This window comes from Solanum verrucosum, unplaced genomic scaffold, assembly GCF_900185275.1.
Source record: "Solanum verrucosum unplaced genomic scaffold, falcon-dt-bn FXZP01000294.1, whole genome shotgun sequence".
Classification (NCBI taxonomy): Eukaryota; Viridiplantae; Streptophyta; class Magnoliopsida; order Solanales; family Solanaceae; genus Solanum; species Solanum verrucosum.
In genome coordinates this window covers 1,080,422-1,090,017 of record NW_026019925.1, presented here as the reverse complement: position 1 = coordinate 1,090,017, position 9,596 = coordinate 1,080,422, and the positions used below count along the sequence as shown (strand labels likewise).

Sequence of the window (9,596 nt, the reverse complement as noted above, 5' to 3'; positions counted from 1 at the left end):
GTGGCTAGATATCTCGGGGTTCTTATACCACGGGTCAAGGTTCATATGATGAACAACAACGAATTATAGGTGAGGCAATTATAGTGGGTTTTTAGGACCTGGACAGCAGTTTCCGAGTCAGACGTTTTACTTTAGTTATGAAGATCCCAAGCACCTAATGCGACCGTGTACTTTCTTGAGTGGTCGTGGATTACCCCCGCCTAATTCTTCATTTCAAACTAGACCACCAGTACCACATGATAGAGGATTAGGAAAAATTCAGTCAGGTAGAGGCAGTAGAGTTTCTGGTAGTGGTAATGCAACTAACTAGATTGGGGGTAGAGGTACCTACTAGGCTAGAGGTGGTAGAGGGGGCAAGTGTTAGCTTTCCCAGGGAAACCTGAGGCAGAGACTTCTGATGTAGTTATTATAGGTATCATCCCAGTATGCCATTGATCAGTGTCTATATTGTTTGATTCAGAGTATGCATTCTCTTATTTGAATCTCTATTTTTCTGTTGAATTTGATATTATGTGTGATAGCATGCTTGTACCTATTCGTGTTCTACACTTGTGGGTGAGCCCTTAAGGGTGGATCGAGTGTATTGGTCATGTCTAATTTCTTTGGCGGGGTATGACACTTAGGTAGACTTTATCATTCTTGGATGGTAGACTTTGATGTTATCTTGTGTATGAATCTTTCTCTTCATCATGCTATTCTTCATTGTAATAGTAAGACTTTGACCTTAGCGATGCCTGGTGTTCCAAGGGTTGAGTGGAAGTGTTCTAGTGGCTCCCATCCTATCAAGGTTATCTCTTTCATCCATGCTTAGAGATTAGTGCAGAGAGGATGTTTATCTTACTTAGCCTTCTTTCGGGCCATTAGTATTGAACCACCTTTCATGGATTCCGTTCCCGCGGTTCTGGAGTTTCTCAATGTATTCCCTTCTGATCTTCCAACTGTTCCTCCTAATTGGAATTTTTGTTTTGCTATTAATTTGGAGGTGGGAACTAAGCCCATTTCTATTTTCTCTTAATGTATGACTCCAACATAGTTGAAAGAGTTAAATGGTCAGTTGAAAGCTTTGTTGAGTAAGGCATTTATTCACCCTAGTGTGTCACCTTAGGGTGCCCTTGTGTTGTTTATGAGTAAGGAGGGGACTATGAGGATGTGTATTGATTATAGACAGTTGAACAAGGTAACACTGAAGAAAAACTAGCCTCTTCCACGTATTGATGACTTATTTGATCGGATACAGGGAGCATTGTTGTTCTCTAAGATTAATTTGAGGTTCGTGTATCATCAGTTGAAGATTAGGGCATTAGATATCCCTATTATAGCTTTTCATACTCGGGATGGACATTATGAGTTCCTAGTAATGTCTTTTGTGTTGACTAACTCCCCTTCAACATTCATGGAGTTGATGAACAAGGTATTTTGACTATACCTTGATTCATTTGTGATTGTCTTCATTGTTGATATTTTGGTTAACTCCAGCACTGAGGAGGGCCATGTCTGACACTTGAGGATTGTACTTCAGAGGTTGAGGAAAGAGAAGTTGTATGCAAAGTTCTCAAAGTGTGAGTTCTGGCTTAATTATGTGGCATTCCTGGGACACGTGGTGTCAAAGAAAGGTATTAGAGTATATCAGGCCAAGATTGAGGTAGTTAGATGCTGGACACGTACGACCTACTCCTCCTACCAAGATTTGGAGTTTTGTGGCATCGATCGATAATTTTCGATGATTACTATTGCAGCTCCGTTGACTAGATTGAATCGACATGGTGTGGGGTTTCTCTGATGAGTGTGAGGAGAGCTTTCAAAAGCTCATGACTTGGTTGACTTCAGGCCCTGTGTTGACTCTACACGAGGAGGGTGTGGACTTTATTATTTATTGTGATACTTCAAGAGTCAGGTTTGGTGGTGTATGATGCAGAAGGGGAAGGTGATTGCTTATGCTTCTAGGCAGTTGAAGGTCCGTGAGTAGATCTACCCTACTCATGATTTGTAGCTCGCAACCATAGTCTTTGTACATAATTTATTGTGTCACTATTTGTATCGTGTACATTGTTTGATGTTCACTGATCATCGGAGTCTTTAGTTCATTTTTTCAGTCACAGGGATCTGAACTTGAGGAACCGTGAATGGATTGAGTTGCTGAAGGACTATGATATAACCATTATATATCATCTTGGGAAGGCCAATGCGGTGGACGATGCTTTGACTAGAAAGACTCCTAGCATGGGGAGTCTTTCCGCGCTTAGTATTAAGGAGAGACCATTCGCGAGAGATGTTCAGAGGTTAGCTAACCGTTTTGTCCGGTTTTAGATTTCAGAGGAGAATGGTGGTATGATTGCTTTTATTGAGGCTCGATCTTCTTTAGTTGAGCAGATTCGTGAGCACCAGTTTGTTGATGAGAACTTATTTCTCATTTGAGATAAAGTGTTGAGAGGGGAAGCCAATGAGGTTGTCCTCGATACTATTGGTGTCTTGAGGATCATATGTAGGATTTTTGTGCCTAAGATGGGCGAGTTGATTAACTTGATTCTTGAGGAGGCACATTATTCTCGCTATTCCATCCATCCGGGAGTTGCAAAGATGTATCATTATTTGAGTGAGCATTACTGGTGGTGTGGCATGAAGAGAGATATTAAAGACTTTGTATCTAGGTGTTTAGCTTGCCAACATGTCAAGTGTGAGCACCAGCGACCCCAGGTATATATCTCAGAGGATGCCTATTCCTACTTGGAAGTGGGTGCGGATCACTATGGACTTTGTTGTGGGTTTTCCTACCACAGTGGTAGTTATGACTCAATTTGGGTTGTTGTTGACAGACTGACCAAGTCTGCCCACTTCATTCCGGTTCAGGTGAAGTATACGGCGGAGAAGTTAGCCTTGCTTTATATCAAATTGTGCGACTACATGGAGTTCTGATTTCTATTATATTTGATGAGGTTCATTGTTCACTTCCCATTTCTGGAAACCATTACAACATAGTTTGGATACTCAAGTAGATATGACTATTACTTTTGACCCTCAGACACATAGTTAGTCTGAGCGGAAGATTCAGGTGTTCGAGGATATGCTCCAAGCATGTTATCCGCATCACTAATTATTAAGTTGACTTGTTATCCGCATTAGTAATTGGTATTAAAATTTTATTTTATTTTATTTCCACACTTTATTGAAATTGTTGAGTTTTAGGCTGACTTGTCTTGGTGGGATTGGACGAGTGCCATCACATCCATTTTTGGATTGTGGCATATTTTTAGTTAATGCTTAATGGGTTAAGTTTATAATTTGTTTAATATCTTATACCACTTGACTCATATAGGAAAATAAATTATTAGGGTTTAGAATTGTTGGTTCATAATTTAAGAAACTAAAAGAAGTCAGAAAACACAGAAGAAAAATGGAAAAAGGAGAATTACATAAGCGACATCAAACGAAGGAGTACGAACCGCTTGAGGTAAACTTCAAGTGAAGCTTCAATTCTATGTCTCTTTATAATGATTGTTTCATATATGCATAAAACTAATATTATATTAGGTAGGAAAAAAATGGATTGCCTCTTAAATTTATAAATTAGATACATGCACTATATCATTTTTTTTACCCTTAATTCTTTACCAATAATTGATGGCTATCAATGGGATAATGTTTTGGCAATGATTTCCCTTTTAAGAATTAATCATTAGGAATTAGGAATAGAGTATGTAGTATGTCAACTGGTTAGGTTCTGCGGTCAATCTTTTCTGTAACTTATCAATAGCAATTTTGTTTTTATTATCATATTATGAATCTAATTTTGATATATTAAGATAGGTAATTAAATATTAGGTGTATTCTATTATATTGATATTATTATATTTATGATATTCGAGAAATTGAAACTTAACCCTAGACATGGAATTTTGAAATATGAGAGTTGACATGTTAATTGAAATCAACATTAGGAACTTGATTATAAATTCAGGTGAGTTTTTTTTTTGTCTAGGCTTGACAAATAGTAGTATGGGTGTTGTTAGTTTCGAAACCGTATTGTGTTTATCTATTTGAATAGATTGCATTGATTTGGACACCTAAACCAAAAAATTTAAAATATTATAATACAAACTATGAACAAAACAATATGATAGAGAAAAAACTATATGGGATAAAAGATTGAATAAAAAATGGACACCTAAATCAATAACTGAACAACATCATTTTTTAGATTTAGACTGTGTAGCAGATATAAATAACACAATCCAATTATGGATAGGATATATATCAAAACAATTAATAGATAACAAAATAGGAATGACAGAAACACCAGGATATTTAGAAAGAACACTTATAGGAACAGTAAAATTATGGCTGCAAAATTTATCAGAGGAAAGTTTGAAAACTTTAAGAATTAATAAAAAATCTAATGGTGAATTAGGTACTACAACTATGGAAATATTATATAAATATGAAGTAGCTATAAGAAATGAATTTGGTAGTATGACAACAAAAGTGGAAGAACAAAATAAAGAAAAAATCATAAACCGAAATCTAATGACAAAAAAATCATAGATGAATATACATGTACATTTAGAGAATACTATTATAATGTGAATGATAATGTTATGGATAAGGTGTGGTCTACATGATTGATTATGTTAGATACTATTGTGGAATGACCCCTGCCTATATGAACCCTATATGAATGTTTGATCATATACATATTAGGAGTACCTATTCAATGTTGAATGTGTCCTTGTCTCCTATGATGAAGTGTGGGTGTGTGGTCTAGAATCCCTAAGGGCTTTATATGTGAATTGCTCATGAATTGGGGACATTGTGAATGTGTTGTGATCCCTTTATGGGAAGAACACTCAATATCAATGTTGTTGCTAATATGTCACTATGAGGACCAATACACACACACACACTCTACATGTATAGCTATGAATATGATGTATTATGGTGTCTATTGAAAAGTGAACTCTTATATGCACCTTACATCTTATTATGCATGCAAAGTGTATGATTAGCAAGGTATGAATATGTGTTGTATAAAGGTGTTTATGTGAAAGGCTTTCTCACATATGTACACACACATGAATGAATGAATAAGGTTTATGATAATCTAGTGAAAGTGAGTCTCTTGAAAGGTTTCCTCAATTGTACTCTAAACTAGACTATGTTATGAATATGGTATGATTATGTGAAAGGTCATTCTCATATAATGTAGGTTCTACAATGAAAGGTCATTCTCATCTTAGAAACCTTTGATCTATATGATATGAGGGATTAAGTCCCTAAAGCCTATTTTATGAACTAAAGTTAAATAAAGGCTTAAAGATGTTTAAAAAGGGAGTTGGAGCTTAGCACCGAGTGAACATGAAAAATGAGAGTGGGGGGCTTCACGTTTGGCAAGTCCGGCTTCCCACAAGAGAACCTTCACATTTAGCAAGTCTGGGCTCCCAACATAGATGTTGTCTCATGAGATGGAAACCTCCACACTTAGTAAGTCAAGGTTTTCTAGTAGCAATCTCCTTGTTCCATAACTACGTGCCCCCGTAGGTATTAGCTTAGTGGATCCGCTAGATAACTATTATGTATGTAGGTCCTAATTTGGCAAGTAGTACCTTCTCTTTTCGGTGTGGGAGTAGAACACCGAATTCCATGTAGCTCACATGGTCTATGTCGGGTATGACAATGTCTCCCGAAAGTTAAGAAATGAATTAAGATAAGAATATGAACTCTAGTCATGATTTCTTGAAGAGTTACTTAGTGTACGTAGGACTATGGACCCTACTTATGCATTGCACAAATGTACTCTAAGGGAGGTTATGATTAGGCTCTTTATGTAATGAAGACTATGGTCTATGTATGTTAATATGAAAGAATGTTAAGGTTGACTTTGCTTATGTCAAGACATGAAGTATGATTATGCATGTGAATTACACTTATGACTTCTTAATGGGTTTGCTTAGTATATGTGGGGGTATGGGACTCCATGTGTACAATGCACAAGTGAGCTTGTGAAGGGGTTGTGAGGGAGCTTTACCTATGATATGAACTAAATGGGTTATGACTAATGATGTAGTAAAGGAATGAGTCTTTATATGATGTTATGAAGTATGTTGGTCTTATGTCTAATGTTAAATGAAGATGTTATGACTTGTTGAACATGATGTGCCTAGTCTATGGTGGCTTCCTAGGAACACTTGGTGTGAGTAGTATTATGGGATGCTACTTGCACATTGCACTAGTGTGACTTGGGGGTTGTCTTAGGTGATGGTTCCTATGTGAAGACTATGTTTTATGGTGTACTTATGACTCTATGAATATATGTGGTTGGATTGATGAAGGCAATATGTAAGTTCACCCTTGGTAACCTTAAGGTGATACATTGAACCAAGCATTCCCTAAGGGTTTCTAGACGAAAGGAATTAAGATAAAGAGGAAGGTAATGTATTGTATGCATTGAATGTGCCTAAAATGTTATAAGTGGCTCTATGTGCAATTATGAATGGTTTCCATGTGTATGATGATGTATGTGGTTTATATTGTGCCTAATGTACTAAATGTTCTTGAAGTTTCTCTAAAAAGGCATGATGCATGGTTTCCAACTAAATGTCCTTTTAAAAGCATGTTTTGCATGGTTATCATACTTAGTGCATTCTTGTACTAACACCATTCTTCTTCATCTTTTACACCAAGTGTAGGTGGTGGTGGCTAAAGGTTTTTTCCTAGAAGTAATGAGCTTGACTTACTATTCCCATGTTCGGGTGTGTCCTTAAAGATTCAAGGACCTTTATGTTAAAGAGTTTCCTTAAGTTCTATGTACTAGATAGTAGTTTCTTTTGTATTGTAAGGGTTGTGTCCCTCTTGTGTTGTAGTCATGTTTTAAGATGGCTACCTTGAGACGTACTACTCCGATTTTGTATTAAAGGTTTAAATGAGGTGGCTTTTATGTCTTGTTTTATATTATGAAAACGTATTAAATTTTCCTCTATTTTTCTATGATAAATGCTATGACGAATGCTAATGGCTTGTATAAGACCTCTGAGAGGTCGAATACGCCGGTAATGACTAGGGCGTGCTCTCGCGTCATTACAACTATGAAGCAATTACTAGCATGCATCACACAAAACAACAAATCAACCATCACCTACCTCGAAACCAAGCTTGTATCCCCCTAAGAAACTTGATTCTTCCATTTTCGTATTTTTTCTACTTGTTCTAGGTCTACAAACAAGTAATATAACTCAAGGATCAATAATTAAGGTCTAATTTACATGGATTATAACAAACCCAATAACCCAAGACAAAACCCATGATCCTAAGGTGCAGCTAGGGCTTTTTCCCACCATCCAATTCAGTTCAAAACCCTCCCCCAACAATATATAATCAAGATTCTACGTTCTACGAATCCAAAGTGGAATTCGGGAGTGAAAACCTTACCTTTAGCATCGAAAGTCATGGGATGTTGTCAAAAAATCACCTGGGGTCGTCTCCTAGCTCTCAAGAACAAAACTTGCAGAAAATAACCTTTTTGGGATTTATTTCCGACTTAAGTCGCGACTGTCCCGCTATGGTGGCACCCATCCCGCCACAGCGGCCCAGTCATAGGAGCTCACAGAAAAACAGTGACTCAAATTAATAGTTTCGAACCCTCATTTCACAACACACCTTCATCCCATGACAGTCAGAAACTACATGTTCACGCTAAGATCAGTTGCGGGAGTTCTACTCGCTCGAATTTGATTCCGTAAAGTTGTACCTATTTCTTAACGTCTTAGCTATCTACTCATGTAAACAAATTCATTGTTAGGTCTCTCATTTTCTACCAGATCTTTCTAGAACTCACTGACTTTGATTTTGTCCAAATTTGGACTAGGCTAGGAATTCTTAAGTTACTACAAAATAGTTTTCTAACCCAAATTCTTTCCCTGAGGCTTTTCTATAACGACGAGAACAAGTCGTTAAAAATGCACAAAATGCTAACGCATGCCATGCTAACCAAGTTCCTCCAGTCCGAACCATGATGTTACGAATGCAAAATTTGAGAATGCAATCCAGCTCTTTGCTCAAAGTGTTGCCAATCAGAATAATCAGCAGGTCCTAGTTCCTACTAATACAAATGGTTGATCAGTTGCAGTTAGGGTTCGAGATTATATTCAGATGAATCCGCCTAAGCTTCTTGGATCGAAGGTTGGTGAGGACCCACAGAACTTCATTGACAAGGTTAAGAAAATTCTTGGAGTAATGCAAGTGACTCAAACAGAGAGTGTTGAGTTGGAATCCTACCAACTTAAGGATGTGGGTCATATTTGTTGTACTCAGTGGAAAGATAATAGGGGTGCAGATGCAGCTCCTGTGACTTGGGATTGTTTTACTGGAGCTTTCCTAGACAGTTTCTTCCCAAGGGAATTGATAAAAGCTAAGGCAAAAGAGTTTATGAACTTAAAGCAGGGGTCAATGTCGGTCCAAGAGTATGGGCTGAAATTTACTCAGCTCTCTAGGTATGCTCCACACATGGTTGCCGATTCAAGGGCACAAATGAGTAAGTCCTTGTTTGGGGTATTTGATCTCGTGAAGACTGAGTGTAGGAATGCTATGTTTCTAGGGTATATGGATATGTCCAGACTAGTGACTCATTCTCAGAAGGTTGAGGGAGATTAGCTTAGGGAATTGGCTAAGGATAACAAAAATGCCAGAACAGGGAACTATGAATACTCACAAAAAAAGTCAGACGTTGGGAATCACTCACTGTTTCAGCAGAGGTCTACAACCCCAGCACCTTCATCAACTAGTGCTCCATCCCCCCAGGTTTCGACAAGATCATAAAGGTAGGGCATCAGGCTCTAGGTCTCAATGGAGTGCTTTAGGTAAGAGTACTTACCCAACATGTCCAAAGTGTGGTAAGAACCACCTGGGCGAGTGTCTTGCAGGAAAGGAAGGGTGCTTTGGGTATGATCAGTCGGTCCATAGGTTGAAGGATTTCCCTTCTTCTAGGCAGGGGAAAGGAGGTAACAACAATAGGTGGGGTCAGCGCCAGAATAGGTTGTATGCTCTTCAGGCTAGCCAGGACTAGGAAGGTTCTCCTAATGTGGTCAATGGTACGTTTCGAGTCTTTCATTAGAATTTTATGCATTGTTAGATCTAGGGGCTACACTGTCTTTTTTAACTCCCTAAATAGTAGTAAACTTCGGTGTCAGTCTAGAAACTGTCTCTGAACCCTTCTTAGTCTCTACTCCAGTTGGTGACCTAGTTATAGCTAGACAGGTATAATGAAATTTCCCTATAGCAGTCTCTCATTAAGTAACCTCAATAAATCTTTTAGAGTTAGAAATGTTAGATTTTGATATCATTCTAGGCATGGATTGGTTACATTCCTTTTATGCCTCAATCGATTGTAGAACTAGAATTGTTCGATTTCACTTTCCAAATGAGTCAGTCTTAGAGTGGAAATGTAGCAATTTAGTGCATATGGGTCGATTCATCTCATACCTTAAGGCCAGAAAAATGATTTCCAAAGGGTATATCTCTCATCTTGTTCAGATTAAGGATTCAAACTCCAAAACTCCAACTCTTGAGTCACTTCCAATAGTAAATGAGTTTCCAGAAGTGTTTTCAAA

The 9,596-nt window shown here is 37.8% G+C and overlaps 1 protein-coding gene across 1 annotated transcript; it reads left to right on the top strand.

Moving 5' to 3' along the window:
* Positions 1–8,139: 8,139 nt before the first annotated feature.
* On the top strand, positions 8,140–9,052 carry LOC125827652 (uncharacterized). Its single transcript, XM_049506966.1, has 2 exons — positions 8,140–8,480; positions 8,788–9,052. The coding sequence occupies exons 1-2, from the start codon at positions 8,140–8,142 to the stop codon at positions 9,050–9,052; spliced, it is 606 nt and encodes a 201-aa protein (XP_049362923.1).
* Positions 9,053–9,596: the final 544 nt, after the last annotated feature.

Bases quoted from the DNA above. Each gene is read 5' to 3' on its own strand.
- LOC125827652 (XM_049506966.1), top strand. From the start codon at position 8,140: ATGAATCCGCCTAAGCTTCTTGGATCGAAGGTTGGTGAGGACCCACAG. The intron at 8,481-8,787 runs GTATGCTCCACA...CCATCCCCCCAG, and splicing joins AAATTTACTCAGCTCTCTAG to GTTTCGACAAGATCATAAAG.